At 35.7% G+C, this 18,724-nt stretch overlaps 1 protein-coding gene across 1 annotated transcript in view; it reads left to right on the forward strand.

The window, feature by feature from the left end:
• Window positions 1-11,671, forward strand: part of TAFA2 (TAFA chemokine like family member 2) — a 578,950-nt gene extending 567,279 nt beyond the window's left edge. The window contains exon 6 of the mRNA XM_032173196.2: window positions 9,422-11,671. Within this exon, the coding sequence (XP_032029087.2) occupies window positions 9,422-9,433 (12 nt within the window). The 3' untranslated portion in view covers window positions 9,434-11,671. The remainder of the gene's footprint in view (window positions 1-9,421) is intronic.
• The last annotated feature ends 7,053 nt before the right edge of the window (window positions 11,672-18,724 follow it).

Below are 18,724 nucleotides of genomic sequence, written 5' to 3' on the forward strand. Positions count from 1 at the left end.
GATGGAGAGGAGAGAATGCTCCATCTCCGTGTGCTGCTTCTGGCATGTTCTCACAAACTTCTGGTACTACTTTTGTCCTTTCACAAGTTACATCAAGTCCTTTTAAGTGACAGCAACATATTCTTCATTCAGACAGGTGTGTAACCGCCCTAAGGGTTCTTCCTGCCCGCTGCACAAACAAAATCAATTCATAGAGACCATGGCATTGCAATAAAGAATTTAATTGATCAGAGGTCAGCCATGCCACACAGGAGATGAAGCTGTTTCTCAAATCAAGCTCTCTGATAATCTGGGGGCTAGGGTTTTTCAAAGATAGTTTGGGGGAAGGGGTGGGAGTGGCTAGGGAATGATTGCTTGCTACTGTTGGTTGGGGATGCAGTCATACAGGTGTGGGAAATGGTCCTCCTGTGGGCCGAATTGCTTCTGGGTGGGGCCACAGGAGCGGTTGGTGGGTCCAGGTGGAGCCACTGGTGTCAGGCTTGCAAAAACCCTGAAAAGATATCTCAAAAGACCCATATTAGGTTCTACAACAGTGATGTTATCTGTAGGAGAAATTGGAGAATTTGCATCCATTGTGACCTCCAGAACAATGGCTGGCAATTGTTTATGTCTATGCCTTAGTAGAATTCAAGCTCCTCTATCCTTCTAGCCTGGTGATCTTTCCTTAGCTTTACAAACGTGGTTGAGTTTTGGTGAAAGGCTATTACTACTTAAACTATAAACAATGTCTTCCGAAGTTAGCTTGGCTTAAACCCAGAAATAATTAAGATCAGGTTGAATGCCAAAGGCAAGACAGGGTTTGGCTAGAGTAGACCCCCCCCAACTGCCATAATTTTCTCCCTGATACAGTTTTTGCAAAGGTGATTGCAGTATCTCAAGGAAAGGTTGTCCCTAAGAGCCATTTGTATTTGTAACACAAACCAACAAAGAAGTTAAGAGAAAATGCTCTCTAGGCTGTGAAAAGGAATTCTTCCAAGTTTCAGCTCTTCTTCACCCTTAACTCCAACTATCTTAAACTCATTTTTTAAAGTAGAACTTTTAAAACTTCTGTAGTGAGACTGGAATTCTTGAGGAGAATGATTCTTGACCAGATTGAAACTTATAAAGTAAAGCTTTCTGGCAGAAAGTGGATAAAAACTATCAATTCAAATTACTCTTTTACAAATGAGAGGCTAGTCTAGAAAAATGAACTTAATATCAAATTTAGCAGGTAAAGTACCTCTGAATTGAGTTCAGAATCTCAACTGTCTGTAAAAATGTATGAACTATGCTGGCATATAGAATTAATATCTTAAAAAGTCTGCTCAGATTTCCTTGAGGCACTTAAAATAATTGTTTTCCTGACTTAAGGATTTTTTGAATGTCTTCAAGAGATTTCTCCTTATTCCATATGCTGTTGACTTTCACCATTCTCTTAATTTTGCGTGTGTGATTCTGCACCTGAAACAAACACAGTGTGTGTGTGTTGGGGTACCAAGGGAAGGGGAAGCAAAGTCTTGTCTTAACAAAGCTTTTTTAAAGTGTCAAAGGAATTTATTAGCTACTTAAAAAGCAGAAAATGCTTTGTTTTGCTAGCATTGAATGTCATCCAGAGAGAAACAGCTGATCTGCTTCTGAGTGGATGAATGTGCATAAATGGCAATGCAAACAGTCATCTACTTTCATGAGTCACGTAGAAGAGTTCATGGCAGGCACACTGTACAGCTTTCAAAGTTCCAAGAAACAGCGCAGGTCCATCTGTTCAAAAGATTCATTTCCAGTCAAGATCTTCATTTGCACAGCATAGGAAGCTGAAAGCCATTGACAGATGTTGTATATGTGGTAGAAGCTCACTAGTTCTGTATTCTAATATAATGATTAGGCCTTTTAGAAAATGAAGTCTTCAAAGTGGTTATACCACTGACGAATTTAGGTGATCAGAACGACATTTTATCCCATTTAGAAGTAGTGTTTCTTAAGAAAGGTCATAGTAGTTGGAGGCAAGAAGTGAGTTAGAAGCTTACTGACTCCAACCAATGTGCTTGGTAGATACAAACTCAAGTTTCAGGTATGTTTTTAAGTGACTTATCCAGAGTTCTAGAACTAGCAGGTAGTAACACTGGTATAAACCCCTGGTCTCCTGATTAGCAGAATGAGGCTGTCCCATTCAGGCATATCTGGTATTCTGTTTCTTTCCAGAAGTCTAGAAAGATTATATGCCAAGTCTGGATAATCTCTTCGTTTTTTGCTTCCTACACTGAGACTCACACTGATTTACACCTAAATATAATCAGTTAGCTACAGAAATGCTGCTGTTTGAAATTACTCTTTCCACTCACCCAAAGCTGTTGAATTTTTCAAGAATTTATAAAATAGATAACTGAGTATAGTTCAAGGTCCTTTAGTGGAAATGTTGATCTTAGCTGAAGTATTAAACGTATCTCACAATGTTAAAATAAATGTTCAGGCCAATCTAGCAAAAGCAGTTCTTTGGAGGTAAAACTAAGCTGTGGTATGAAAATACAATGGTTTTCAGGTCTCTAGGAGTCACCTCCATCATCATGAAAGTAAAATATAGGCTTTATTTTCACATAGATGAGTGTATTTATAAAAGTGATTCATATGTCACTGTCTCATAGTGCCTTACCTTACCTGAAAGCTGTCTGGTCAGCTTGCTCATGCGTGAATATCCCAGACCAATAGGTGTCTTTCATTTCGTAATACCTCATTGCATGAGGTGCTTTAAGATATGACAAGTGCATTCACATATAGTTACAACCAATGTAATGGCAGCTTTTCTCAAGCTTAAATGAGAAAACCTGCTACTGCAGAGTAATGATGTTTTAATTGCACATTTAGTACACAAAAAGTGAAGCAAGAGCTTATTTCACGTACTTGTAAGAGCTACATTAAAAAAATACATTTGCAGTGAAGTAGCAATTATATTCAAAGAATGGAAGAGTTCATTCAAATCAGCACTTAGGATGATGAAGGTATTCTATTCTCCCTTTTACCTTTATCGAATAAGTTAAATTTATTGTAATGTTAGTTTGAAATTGTGCCTATTTGTGATGTTATTAAGCAGCCACCTTAAAAGGATCGGCCATGCACTACATTTAATCCTTCTGCCTCCCCTTAGAAGTATTACCACATTTCCTTGTCTTCCAGTTGTTTAAAGAGTGCTCATCAGTCCAAAAATAAATGTTTATCTAATAACATGGATATTTTAGTGAAAATTTAACTTTAAAATGAAATTGACTGCAATGTTCATAATGCATTTTCACTTCTATTGTTCATAATGCATTTTCACTTCTATTATATAAATATTGCTTAATAGTTCCTCATAACATGATTTTAATGAACATATTAGAGAAGAGAATTTTTTTTAATTCAGCTAATATCATATAAGATTTACATTGATGCTGTGGAGATTTGGCAGTGATTTCACAAATATGTTGTAGACTGGCAAATGGAACAACTGAAATTTAAAAAAATCTGGGATATGGTGTAGAACTCAAAGAAAAATAATATCAGAGGAACCATCAATAAAGAATAGGGAAATTTGCAAATCTGCATTTTTTGGCATAATAATATCCCATTTATTTTTTAAGTGTAGATAAAGTGCAGTGCCAACTTCCTAAATATGTATCCTTTGTGCAAAGTCTGATGGTAGCTGGTTTATTAGAAAGACAAAGAGTTAGAAAAAAATGGAATTCTGTATCAGAGAAGACTAGTAACATATGTGCAGAAACAATCAGAGGCAAAACCTGGGAATTTAATACATTTGGATGGCTAAAAGTTTACACCTATCTGAATGATAATAGTTAATACTTCTTTAGCACTCATTAGGTTCCTCGTACTGTTTTAAGCATGTAACCTATTAACTCATTTACTTCTCAGCCCAGACAATCTATGATGCAGATGCTAATAGTATTTCTGTTTTACCGAATAAATCATTAGCAGAACTGAGCATTGAAAACAGGCCGCCTACCTTCATGGAACATCAAAGTCGTGCTTCATTTTTTCTTAATTTTTATTTTTATAATTTTTTTTAGACAGTCTCACTGTGTCATCCAGGCTGGAGTGCATTGGCAAGATCATAGCTCACTATAGACCTGACCTCGTGGGCTCAAGCAGTCCTCCCTGTAGCCTCCTGAGTAGCTGGGACTAGAGGTGTGCACCATCACGACTGGCTACTTTTTAATATTTTTGTTTTTTTGTAGAGTCTTGAGGGGTCTTGCCATGTTGCCCGGGCTGGTCTCAAACTCCTGGCCTCAAGCAATCCTCCTGCTTCAGCCTCTTAAAGCACTGGGATTGGGTGGGTGCGATGGCTCATGCCTGTAAACCTAGCACTTTGGGAAGCCGAGGTGGGCGGATCACGAGGTCGAGAGATTGAGACCATCCTGGCTAACATGGTGAAAACCCATTTCTACTAAAAAAAAAAAAAAAAAAAATTAGCTGGGCATGGTGGTGGGTGCCTGTAGTCCCAGCTACTCAGGAGGCTGAGGCAGGAGAATGGCATGAACCCAGGAGGCAGAGCTTGCAGTGAGCCAAGATAGCACTACTGCACTCCAGCCTGGGTGACAGAATGAGACTCCGTCTCAAAAAAATAAAATAAAAATAAATAAATAAATAAATTAATTAATTAAATAAAGCATTGGGATTACAGGCCTGAACCACCATGCCTGGCCAGTGCTTCATTTTTAATATGTGACTTTTATTATTAACATAACAAGATTATGAAAAGAAATAATTGCAAGATGAATCATTATAAGCAACAGAAAATTAAGTAAATATTTTTAGAGAAACAAGAAGTAATACCGCCCTCCAATAGGTATCCTATGTATCACCTTTTGTATCTTGTTTGAGAATTTCTACTTCTACCACCTACTAATATTTAAAACGCATTTACTGGGACAAGCACTTTGTCTGGATTATCTGATTTAATCACAATAGCATATTACACACAGGGAGGCCAAGGGTCAGCGAGTTTAAATAATTTATTCAACCCCATAGTGTTAGAAAGTGATAAGGCAAGGATTTGAACCTGGGCAGTCTGCCGAACAAAGCCTGAGCTATTTGTTATTATGCCTCTCACCATAGTGTTACCTCCTGCGGATAACCTAGTCAGCAGGACTTGAACAGGGGGGAAAAAGGAATTTTAGGCTTCAGTATAATGATTGTAAGAATTTTAAGATTTAAGAATTTTATAAAAAGATTATTGAATTTCCTTCCAACTTCGTAAGTTACTTTAATTTGAAGATTGGCGGAGGAAATTTCACAATACTCAAACAATAAAATGGAAACTATAAATAATTGAGTTCACCTAATTTCAAATTTAACTAATATCATATATGTCATTAACCAGGTTTTATTTTCTCAATTTAAATTGTTGAACAGACTTAAAGACATGATTTTAGCATGAGTTGTTTAGACATCTAATCAGGGCCCTATAATTGTTTTGTTGGGCTGTGATAAGTGGGTGCCTTGATCTTAAATAATTACTACTTTTTGCTTAATGTTACCAGATTAGCGTCTTCATCCTGGTTGATTGCTGCCAGGGTAGCGTCCTGCTTGTGACAGAAAAGCTATTATTATTTCTGCATTTTATATGTGTTCAGCAGCCCAAACTGGCTGGTGTGCGGCACACACTTACCAAACTGGCTGGTGTGCGGCACACACAAATAAGATTTGCATAAAAAAGAGCAGCTTTGTAAAATATTGCCTTTGGAAAGGGAAATTTACTGAGATAGTGATTATAGCGCATGAAGCTCAAGGCACAACCATAACAATCCTAGGGCCATTTCTCTCCCTCATGAAGTATTTTATATCTATTGCCCTCAGAACAAGAAGATAGTGTGCAGTCATGGTAGCAAATGCTATCTCCCATCCTGTAAAACTGATTTTATTGCAACCTCCTGCTTTTAGATACTGAAAACTTGCCAAAAATCTTCCTTAGAAGGTATAACTTAGTGCTTGGCCTCTTCCGAAAAATAGTTTAAATGAAAGAGTATTATTTAAGTTCTAAAAATATGGCAATGCTTAATTTGATATATTAACGATTACTTATACTTTTTAAAAATGTTGGATTGTATAAATATTGCTTAAGCAAATCTTGCATATCAGGGTGTTCCAGTTTAGAGTCTACAAAAGGTAAAATGACATTTAAAATATGTTTCCCCCCTAGCATGCCAGAATTTAAACTTGGGTCACTCATATTTATTTAAAATAAGCATACAAATCATAAAAGGTTGATTTTTTGTTTAATTTTAGGTAATAATTTTATTTGCAAATAGTATTTGGACCTTGCATAGTAAGCTTTTTCAATTGGTGATAATGTACCTATATTTAGAATCATTTTCCTATACATTTTTAAACCTTTGGTTCTCCCATCTTGTTTGGTGCAAACCCTGAGGTTGTCAGGGAGGGTGCTGGTAAATATTTATACATGTTCATCCTTATTTTGTGTTGAAAAGGATGAGTCATTAGTTAGGCTTTAATTCCTTCAATGCAGTTCTCTAAACTTGCATGAATGTCTGTTAGTATTGTTCAAAGAAAAACTTTAGCTGAATTAAACTGAGCAAAGAACAATTTGTGAATCATGCAGTCTCCCAAGCAAGAGTAGGCTCAGAGACTCCAGTGCAGACACGTGGTGGAAGATTTATAGACAGAAAAAGGAAAGTGACATAGAGAAAATGGAAGTGAGGTATAGAGACAGCCAGATTGGTTACAGATCAGTATCTGCCTTATTTGAACACAGTTTGAACAGTTGGCCACCTTTGATTGGCCAAAACTCGGTGATGGGCATAAGAGTGGACTACAGTGTGTTTACACCTCCATTTAGGTTACATTTTATGATGTACAGAGAAACCTTTAGGCTGAACTTAAAATATGTAAGGAGGAAGCTTTAGCCTAAATTTAATAGTGTGATTCTTTCATTCTACTTTTAATGGCTCTCTTGTTAAAGATTTATATGTTCAAAAGCAAAAAAAAAATCCCTCCTAAAATCCAGACCTTTTATTTTTATAGTTGTTCAGTGTTGACAAAGCTAGGTGTTAAATAACGTTATAATACTTGATCTTCATGGTAATACTGCCATTCTGGCCTAAATACAGAGCTCTTGATGCCGAATCACCATGTGTCCTCTTGGTCAAAATCAAATAAACAACAACAAAAAATCAAGTATTAGATTGTACACTTTCATCTAATATTAGAAATGTGTATTTAGACAATTACTTCTTTTAGTCATGCTTAAATTTTCTCTAACAATTATGTTAGCTGATAGAAAGATGTCATGAAAATGGATGATTATGATGTTTTTGAGGATATGGGTTATATCCTTATTTATATGTGTTTATATGTTTATGTGTGTGCATATATATATATATGTTTTTTTCTCTACAGAAATGGAGAAAAAAATTGTTTTAGTTTCATAAGACTTTTGTATTATGCTTTTAATTTAGATGTCTATTTTCAAAATTATAGGAGAGCAGAGTTTTAATATATAAATAGTTGAGAGGATAATTTCTCAACTTTATATAAACTAGTAGAGTCAAATATTTAGCTTTAAATGAAGATATAGGAATGTATCTATTATACGCACTAATAGATTACTTAGAACCTGAGCTTGAAGTGGATCAAGAGGACACGTCACTTGCTATCATAGAGTCATGGCACCACATTCATCCAGTTCATTTCCACCATGTTTCTCCATTTGGCTACACTGAGGAACAGCAGAGGCTAAACCATTTATTCTCTCTCAATTTCCTCTCTCTCTCTCTTTCTCTCTCAATTTCCTCTCTCCATCTTTTACACACACACGTATCTTCCCCTCTCTTTTCTGGTCTTTTCAGCATTAGTTTTGAAAATATGGTCCATGTTCACACTCAATTTGGGAGCCCTTCACAGAAATTGTATATGATGACTCCTGAATGGCAGGCAGATTGATAGTTGATAATTGATCATGAGATCGCTGCTATGCCTAAGATATCTCCTGCTCCCAGAATCTCAAAGATTCAATAGGCTCTTCATGTGTTTCCAACCCTCCATCCTTGGCTCAACTTCTTCCATGGTTCTGTGCATGGGAGTAAGACACTTCAAATATGCAGGCAAAGAACTCCTTCCTTGGGAGTGCTGGCAGACCACTGAGACAGAAATAAGATGACTGCCTCCATGCATGACAACACTTTTTTGCCTTTTGTAGCATCTCCCTTTGGTAGTATAATTTGAGACTAGCCATAGCAAAGTCTAGAACTAGCTTATTATTTTGTTTAATATATTCATTTTTTAAATAATTGATCAGAAAACTATGAAACCAAACAGACTTTTGCAATGTTTTTCAAAGGACAAGTAACAATGTCACTTAATAGAATAAAATCAAAGTTTTGACAATAATTTTTTAAAATCACGTTTTGTTTTAGCCAGTCTTAGAAAAGAACTGTTAGGTAACTCTCTAAATACCCTGCCTGATATTAGAGTAGAATTAGAAATTTATTAACACAGCAGAAATATCTCGATTTCTGCTGTGTCGGTAATCTCTTCTCCTCTCCCCTCTTTCTCCCTGTATCCTCTCCCTCTCTCAAAATCTCTTTTCCTCTCCCCTCCTTCTCCCTCTCTCTTCTCCCTCTCCCTGTGTGTTTTCCTCTGTATCTGTGCATACATAGATATGTTTGTATATATGTATCAGGTATTCTATCTGTTTATTATTCTTTTTTCCTGCATACAAATGGTCTTTGGACTTTAGTAGGTGTGAAGTTAGTATGAATGTTTCTCAGTGATACTTAAAATAGCATTAATAGTATATTCTACTCAATTTTATGAAAAATTTGGGTCACCTTTAACATTTGGTACATTTTTCTATTCCTTATTGTTTCTCTCCTCAGATATTTTTGTTCCCCATAAACAGATTTTTTCAAACATAATTTTTCAAATACAATTTTTCAAATATAATTGACTCAAACCCTCAATTTTTAAACTATTTCAAAAATGAACTGTATGGAACCAATCCCCAAGGGCTTTTTGAGAATATGATGTGGCTATGTTGCTGGGAACAAAGGTCTTTCTTCGCTGAGGCCTAGTATGATGTGTTTGTGATATTTGGGTTATGGCCACCAAGCCTATGCAAAAAAACAAGGATTCCAGAATCACTCTCTGGGTCTGAGAGGGATATTGTTGTCACCAGTTGGGATAATTCTAGTCACGGTTGTATTCATTTGGATAATTGTGCAAATGGCTTTAAAAATATTGTGAGTCGACAATGAGAAAAAAAGTGTATTTTTATATGATGGAAATACCTGCATCTGTTAGTCCTTTAAAATTAAGCAATGTATTTGATATAGCAAACACCAGCATTTTGAGTTATCTATTAATTTTTACTTGTGTTTAGTTTTAAGATTATTGGTATGTTATGAAATGTTGACTATATTTTCTCCTTCCTTTGTAGGTAACCCATTAACCCAGGAGAAATCAAGTGATCCTCAAGGCTGATGACATTGAACATACGCATAGAAACAACTCCTGAGGTGATCTTGAAGATTTTTATACCACTTGAAAGAGGCACTCAAGAGTCTATTTCCAAGGGATTTCATGGCCTCTTCTTGAAATCAAGACTTTTTAAAAGTCAGACATGAACTTCTATGTCATGAAGATTTCAGCAGATTTGAACTGTGTTCAACTTGTAAATTGTTAAAAGAATTTGAAGTCACTGTCTGCGGAGCTGGTGAAGAGTTGTTTTTTTCAGGGTGATGTTAGAGACAGTCACCTGTTGAGTTATTGGCTCCAGATGTGACTACTTTTCTTGTTTCTGCAAGCTGTATCCCAAGTGCACTGTCCTTCTGTCCTGGATGTGTTCCTGGGTCCTATGTTCATTTGCTAGTGGGACTACACATGGCTTTAATGACATTTCCTTTGAGAACTTTTCCTCTGGCATGGTGTAGACTGAGACAATTTTATTTATATCCTAATCTTGGAGCTCAGAAAGCCTACATGTTTTAACATCTTAAAGTTGCTTTTGTTAAAGGAATGGAAATATATATCCATTGGTAATAATGTTGGCAAGTAATAGTTATCTGAATAAATCAATCATATAAGAATGTATAGACAAGCTGGCATACTTCCCTAAGGCTAACAACACCCTGCTGAAGCTCTTTGTCAAATAGGTAGTAGTTAGAACTGGATTACCATTTTCATTATATAATACTTTGTACCTCTAGAGCACTCTCCCTTTCTGTTTTTTTTTTAAGTGAGCTTTTCTTTAATTTTTTATGTTTACTTATTCCCTTCACAGAAATCAGAAGTAAGCAGTCAAGTTAATGGGTAGCCTTCAGTTTCAAAAAAATTGACAGGGATGCATGTGAGTATCTGATTTCTTAGCTTGAATATTATTCACTTAGATTTCTTCTAGTATTTTTTTAAAAACTGTCCTATCTTATTTTAAAAGACTTTCTTTTGCTTGATCCCAATGCCTGTCTGAATGCTTATATATTTGTTCAATCTGTTGATAGAAAAAAATTGTTCATTTTCCTCAGTCTCAAATTTATAAATATTTGCTTACAGTTTTCCTATTCAAACAATTTGTTAGGCCAATATTTTGTGACATTTTTGTAGCGATTTTAACGTTTGTGGTTTTGGTTCTACAGGAAAGTCATAAATATTTAAAGGCCTTAAACATGTATGTACTTTTTTTTCTAAGTTATAGAATGTATAATTTTATACTACATTTATTTTGTTTCATTTGTGATATGAAGGGAGAGAAGAAAGAAAATTGCGCAGCCATTCTGTAACAATATTGTGTAAACCTATAGTTTGAAGGAATGCAAGAAGAGGGATTTCTGTGTTTTACTCATTTTAGACTGTTCAGAAGATGCTTCATAAATTGTCCTGTTAGAATTTCCATCATGGAAGGTGGTATGGAAGAAGGTATGGAAATATCTTGTATTCTAAAAACTCACTGACGTGGTCAATTAGACATACGTTGGTTTCCAGGATGGAGGCCCATATATCCTGGGGAGCTTTGGTCTATTAGTTTGTGACAATATTCAAAGGCCAAAACACTACTCAGACACTTTCCTGGGAAGAGCAACTGAAAATGTAAAATTGGTTAAAAATAAAATCTGAAAAGTATGTATCTCACATTGAACTAAAATCCACTGTCTCATAAGTTCATGGAATGAAATGACTTTCTGCCTCCATTTTAATCATGCATAAAATGAATCAGATGGCTTTGAGTGGATTTTCACAATGGCTCAAGACTATATGAAATTATAAAAAAAAAGTTGCCCTGGGGTTTCTGCATCAATTAGAATATCGTTAATTTCTTTGTAACCAAGTGAAAAACTATACTTTTTGGAAATTATGAATTTGTCCTAGGTTTGTTTGAGATTTGAAATTATATAGATCATGCTTCTCATTTTTTAAACTTCTTTAAATCAACACTGGAAACTCTGTATTATATACAAGTGTAATACATGCATATAATGGAAAAAAAAACCATGGAATTTCAAATATACTAACTAGATTATCCCCAGTAGATTAATGTTGTGACTATTCAGAAAAGGTCAATAAAATTGGGATATAAAATGGACTCTCTTTCATAAATTACATTTATAGATCTGTTTTCTGTGTTTTATTTTAAAAGCATTTCAGTTATTATCCAGGGAAACCTCTGAATTCCTGGGGAAGATGACATAAATTCTTCAATCTTTTTTTTAAAAATAAAGATCCATGGTAAATCTTGCCATTTATACAAGGTTCCAATATATGAATGCTTCTTTGCTAGGATACAATTTCCTTCCTTCCTTCCTTCTCCTTCCTTCCTTCCTTCTCCTTCCTTCCTTCCTGTCCTTGTTTTGTGCATGTATAATGCTTTGGGAAGAGAACATTGAAATAAATATATTTAGATTTCTTGCAGATTTCTTTCTCATTGCTTTAACTTGCACTGCGTGAGATTGGGAAAAGTAGTATAGACATTACAATTATCTGGCAATTAACTGACAGTTATTGAATTCCTACTAGGCACAAGCATGTTTGACTAGATTGAATTTTGGGGTTAGCTGAAGCTTAGTCTTAAAAATGGTCTTTCGAATTATTTCAAAAGATATTTTCTCCATGCCCCTGTTTTTATGGCACTATGCTAACCAATGGGAAAGTGGATACATAGATTTATGAACATTTTGTATTTATTTTGATTTTTTATGTTTGTTTTTCTCCAACATATTGCAAATTACTATATGGTATGCACTTTACCTTAAGCATTTTCCTGGATGGGCTTGTTATGCAAAGCAATTGAATTTTATTCTAGAAGTTATGTGAACATTGCAGGGCAGTGGATGTTCCGTAAAGCTGTGTTTTACAGATTTTAGCAAAAATGTATTCGAAAGTCTTAAAGAAGAGAGGTTGTGGGCATGCAAAGAAATCAGAAAGTATTAAAATAATCTAGGAGAGAGCTGATAAGAGTCTGAGTTTGGACTATATGACTGACAAAAATATGGAACTATGACTCTCAATCCTGGTTGCAATTTCAATTACTTGAGAAGCCTTAGAAAATGTCCATGCCTAATGAACTCTCTGAGATTCTCTAAATCGGTCTGGGATTAGGGTCTGTGCATAGGCATTTCTAAAACAGTTTCCCAGGTGATTCTAGCACGCATCCAGAATTAAGAGCCTCTAATGAAGGTTTTTGCCAAGGTTGAAATGAGATGGGTGAAATGATTGGTGAATGAAAGGAAGATGAGGAAGAAAACTACAGGAGGTCCTGAGCCTATTAAAATGGATTAACAGAAATTCAGCTAAACATGAGAGAAAAACTTGGAGGTAAAGCAGGGTGAGGGGCAGGTGGCAAAAACAATGAGTTCATTTTTTAAGTCTATTGAGTTTAAAGTGCCAATGAAACATTTAGACAGATCATGTTAGATAAGGACTGAACAGGTTTTATTGGATTTGTAATTAGAGATTATTGTTGGCCTTGGAAAGAGCAGTTTCAATGGAGTGCTTGTAGAATTGAGATTTCAGTGGGTTGGGGAGTGAATGAAAAATTTGAAAGTGGAACTAGCACATATAGACTTCTTTTTCAATGGGAAGTAAAAAAGAAAAGTAAGGTAGTGGCTATGCCAATGAAGCAGAATTTAAAAAGAATGTAATTTTCTTAATACAAGAGAAATAATAGTATGTGTATCTATGCTGCAATATGAGGCAGGGAAAGAGAGAGGTAAAAAGGGTAGGAATAAAACACAGTAATCCATGAAGGAAAGGGTATCCATATTTAGATGGAAAGCAATACATAATGTATGCAGAGTAAGGAAGAATTTCCATTGTAAATCTTATGGAGTTATAACAGGGAAGAAGCACTTGGAGTGAGGCCTTTGGTGACCTTCAACAGCACAGTGTTGGTACTATGATAGCTCATGAGTCAAAGAGCAATCATCAGAGTAATGATTAGCACATGGCTGATTAACAGTTTGTGCCTGAGCTGCTGAGATTTAGTTAAGTTGTAGCTCCAAGATCATAAACAGATAAGTGAGAAAAAATTAAGTTCAGTATCCTTATTTATTTGTAAAATGGAAATGCTTTCACTGTCTACCTTATAGGATTGTTGTGAAGATTCAATGAGTTAATACATTCAAGGAGCTTAGCACAAAATCTAATGGTAACTATTTGTTAAATGGTGGTTCTTTCTTTGCAAAAGATATGACAGTTCTGTTTGCTCTTCAATTGCATAAAAATCATGTTGATGAAAAATAATAGATTCATATCATATATGACATAAAAGGGTTTGGGGCCAGCTGGTACGTGTACTAAATAAGAGAGAAATGTGTGCAGCTGTTATATTTAAATCATCTTTTTTTAGAATTGTGTGGCTGAAAGGAAAGCAAATGAGTAACCTTAGTGGCAGACTAAGTGAAAATATTTTTCTGGCAGGAGAGGCCAGAAGAGTTTATTGGCCAAGGGCAAACAGTCAGTGAAGAAAGATAAATTGATTTGAAAAAGGAATAGATCAACATCCTGGAGGAAGAAGAAATAGGTGAGGATGGGAATATTAAATGGAAGTGTTAGTGTGAGAGAGGAATATACACTTCTGTTCAATGAGATAAATGAACAATGATGAGAGAAGCTAGAGAGAAATTCAAAAGTGGGGCCAAGGGAAATAATGCTTAAGGGCCTCTGGGCTGAGAGAATGACACACACAGGTCTTCAGAAGACAAGATTTATCTGTTCAGTTTACAAGGGATGGACTTGGGTTTTCTGCTCTTCCCAATGAGAGCAGAAAATATCAGGAACAAACTTTGGTGATTCTAGACATTGAGAGCCCAAAAGATAGTAAGCACAATATACAGCATTTAATGGGTAGAGATGTGTCACTGTCTGTCAGTGTTGCAATCTGGACAGAGCAAGGGTGCAAATGAATAGCTGGCATCATCTTTGTAAGAAGATAGGCAGGATTTAAAAAATGGCTAGCCTCTTTTGAGTACTTAACTCTGTCACAAGTTTTTTCTATGTATTTTACATATATTATTTAATTTGCTCTTACTTGAGACAGGCAATATTGTTATTACCATTTTGTAATAAGAAAATTGGGGCATAGAAAGGATAGGTAATTTCTCTAGTGTCACATATAGTCAGTAGCAGAGCCAGGATTTTAACATCTGTAGTGGTAAATAGTAGGGAGTTAGTATACATGACACTGAAAGGGTATAGCCTGACTCGGAGGGCAAGTAAAATAGATTAATGTTTATGAAGCTAGGCAGGGGTAGAGAGACTAGAAATGGTTTTGAAAGTGGAGAGCAGTTTTAACAGGGGAGGCTAATAAGGGAGAGAGATCCATTAATTCATTAACAAATATTTTTGTGTTTCTACTCTGCACCAAAACTGTTTTAGGTGCTGTGAATAAAATATAAGTAGTAAGCTTTACCTTCTTTTCAAATGATAACCCTTCTGGGAGGGGTAATAAACTGAGTTTTTAGCAACTTAGCTTAAGAATCTTCAGAAAAATTCCATGAAGCACTGGAGCTGCATGGCAGCACTGGAGAGAGAATTGGCTGAAAGTAAGACGGGGAGATTGTGAAGAATAGGGAGGAACATGCTCCAAAAAGAAGCTTACTGTTTTGATAAGGGTAGATCATGTTGATAATTATGAACTTCAGTAATGCCTGAGTATTTTTCAGAAGAAAGACTTCAATCGGTTTGTATTCTAAGGGTTTATGTTTGATTTTCAATTGGAAGTAAAATTTTCTATCTTTGTGTTTACCCATAATGCATCAGGGAAGATTTGTTAGGGTGGTATAGCAGTTACCTACTGCTATGCAACATGCCACCCCAAAACATGATGGCATAAAACAATAAGCATCTATGATTGCTCCCAAGTCTGTGGCTCACCTGGGAGGGTCTGCTGGTCTTGGCGGGACTCACTCCTGTATCTATTGCTATCTGTGGTTGTGCAGGCAGTTCTGCTGAGTTTGTCTAGATTTTCTCTATTGAGAGTATCTGGCTGAAAACTGGTCTAGGATGGTCTTACTGGAACAACTTGGCTTGAGAACCAAGTGATGTCTGATCCTCCAGCAAGCTAGTATGGCTTGTTCTCATAGCAAAAGCAGGGTTCTGAGAAAATAAATATCGGGAGGCCCGGGTTCAGAACTGGCACGCCATTACTTTGGCCACATTCTTTCTTTTAAAGCGGGGCCAACTCATATTCCTGAAATGGAGAGACTCCACTTCTTGATGGAAGTTGCTGCAAAGTCACATTGCAAGGTTAGATATTGAAAAAGACGAAGAATTGGATCTTTTTTTTTTTTTCCAATCACTTACCAGTAGTGATTTTATGCTAGTTTCATTCCCTTTAAATACAAAATTTGCTTTTTTATCTGAAAAATGTTCTCAGGACTATGCGATTTTTACATACATCAATTTAAAATTCTTCCGTGGCTCCCCATTGTAAACCTCATAGGAAACCTATACTCTGTATCAAACATTAATGGCATTGCATTATCTGGCCTCTGTCCACTTCTTCATAAACACTGTGCCTGTGCTACTAATCCATCACACCCAAGTTCCTTTGTATAGTTCTTTAAATGCACTGTTCTCCTACAAACCTCTCATTTGTCTCTGAGTTTGGACTTTACTCCTTCTTCCCCTGGCCTTTCCCTATTCATATACTTAAATTTAAATTATCAAAATCTCTTGACTAATTAATATTTCCACCATAACATTAAGTGTGTGAACACTGAGATGTTATTACAAGATTACTGCTGGTGCGATTGTTTTGAAGGAAAGTTTTCCCAAAGCCAGACTCCCTAAAGGGACTTAAATCAGGGTTCAACAGAGAGTAAGTGGTATTAAATATTTAATCTTAATATATATATACATATATGTGTATGTATATGTGTGTGTGTATATATGTGTATATATGTGTGTGTGTGTATACGTATATATATGAGACTGGCATTTTATAGTTTGAATTGAAAATATTTTACATAGATTTAAAGTTGCCAGTGAGGTGATTATCTGGAATCCATTTTCACATCCTCTTTTTTTGGTGAAATGATTTGAGACAGAGAAAAATACCCCATAGCTTTCCTTCACGGTGCCTGCCTCTGCCAAGTCTCTCCTGGCCCCCACAGACAGGACTTAGCTGCCACACTCCTGTCGCTTTCCTTTGTAATTGCTTAAATGTTTGCTGTCTTTCTAACTTCTGCAAGCCTAATCTCTTCCTCCCAGTTATCTTGTTGTGTAATAGTGCCTGGGATGCAGGAAGCAACCAAGACATTGCTTATTAAAGGAATCATTGCAGGATTTAATATATACTACATAGACACACTTGGTAGTATCTGAGTTTGATTTTTATTGATTGACTAACTTATCCTTAGAGATGCTGAATATCAGCTGTTAGAGAATAGTCTGGCAAATGGAGCGTGATTGTGATTTGCTGTGCAAATGTCGTGTTAATCTTTTTGTTTTCTGGCTGATAATTAAATCTCTTGTACTGTACATCAAAAGTGTCACAGCTAAACAATCTGAGGGATTAAATGACTCCTCATAATTTTTGTGTTGTTAAATAGCAGAAGGATATTATCTAATCACTGTTGTCAGTGTATGCTGGTGAACTCTTATGGAAAACATTTCCTTTTCTACTTTGAAAGCATTAGGAAACACACTCAAATTACATTTTAAAATGTTTTTTTTCTGGAGTACACAAACAATCTATTTCAGTGCTATTTCACTGTCAGTAATTTCAAGTATTTTACTATAAATGCTCCAGTAGTGGTCACCTTTTATATTCAGTGCTTTTGTGTGTGTGTGAATTGCTTCTGTGATAACTCTTACAAAATTAATTTTTGAATTATTTGCTGTTTTGTCGTGACAGCTACATATGTATGTTGTCATTATGTCTGAACACTAATAGATGCTTAAGATTTTGTTGGCTTAATTATTTCTGATAGCATTTCTAATGGTACTATGAAAAACTCATATAACCCTCTACATTTTACCTCTGGCTAAACATTAGGCCTCCTTTTCTTGTCTCGTGATTCCCATTAAGTTTTCAAAAGCTAAAAATGCCCATTTTCTCTTTTAAATGACTCATTATTGGAACCAGTTTCAAAGAGAACCGTGTGGCAGTTAAGAAAGGAAAAGTATGAGATATCTCTTTCTGTCTCTTACAGGTTTACTCAGAAGGAACACGACTTTCTGTCTCTTACAGGTTTACTCAGAAAGAATACTTGAAAATAGATTACACATAATTACTTCACAAGGAGCTTTTTAAAATCCAATTACAAGATTTATAATTTAAGTGAAAAATGGGAAAAAATAAGCTCCAGTCTCACTTAAATCCATTGTGCTATTTTGCAGAATATCAAGTCCATCCTGGGAGTTTAACTGTGGGAGGACTTTGTAACAGCACTGTCTCCCTATAAGAGGATTCCACAGATAGCATTAAGATGAGTCTCCTGTATGTGTTCATTTAATTTCAGGGGTTGCTGCACTAAACAATAAACCAAATTTGAGAGCCTGAATCCGGATGTATCTTGTCAGTTTCTTTCCCAGTCAGTTCAATCAAATGTCATTCTGTTCAATTGAATATATACAGGTGAATTTCAAGTAAGAGAAAATTTAACCTGAGTGACAGATTTTCTCTAAAAGTTACTTTTGTTTGATTTCATCTTTTTTCCTTTCTTTACTGTGAAACCACACAATGAAATGGAAATCAGCATGTCAATTCTGTTGCTGCTGCTGCTTTCTGCTTCTTACTTAGGCTTTTGCATGAGTAAAAGTAGTTGCTTCATATATTCCTCATGTGGATGTGCAGGATGTGCCCTGTACAAAAATTCAGGAAGCACTGTTTACAGAGACCATTATGTGCATGACTACAACTAGAGTTGTATGGTGCCCATCTTGGATAACTGTAAACAGAAGATCGCTGAGCTTCCTCAGTTTGAAAGAGGTATTTGCTTCCTGCTTTCTTTCAAAGGAATGCAAAGAATGAGAATGACAGAAGTTTTGGTTTGTGACTTAGGCACTATCTGAAGGCACTTTAGGGAATGTGAGCCCTGAACTGATACATTGTGACCCTAGGCACACAAATTACTTAAATTCTTTGGGCCTTAGTTTTCTGATCTGTGAAATATAAATAATAATATCTGTTCTATTGATGCAGGATTTTTTGCTCCTTAGTTCAGCTCAATCTGGGTTCTTGTCTCACAACGAGGAAAAATTAGGCACATGGACACACTGAAAGGTAAGGAGAGCAAATTTTATT

This window comes from Hylobates moloch, unplaced genomic scaffold (genome assembly GCF_009828535.3).
Source record: "Hylobates moloch isolate HMO894 unplaced genomic scaffold, HMol_V3 SCAFFOLD_13, whole genome shotgun sequence".
NCBI classification, from domain to species: Eukaryota; Metazoa; Chordata; class Mammalia; order Primates; family Hylobatidae; genus Hylobates; species Hylobates moloch.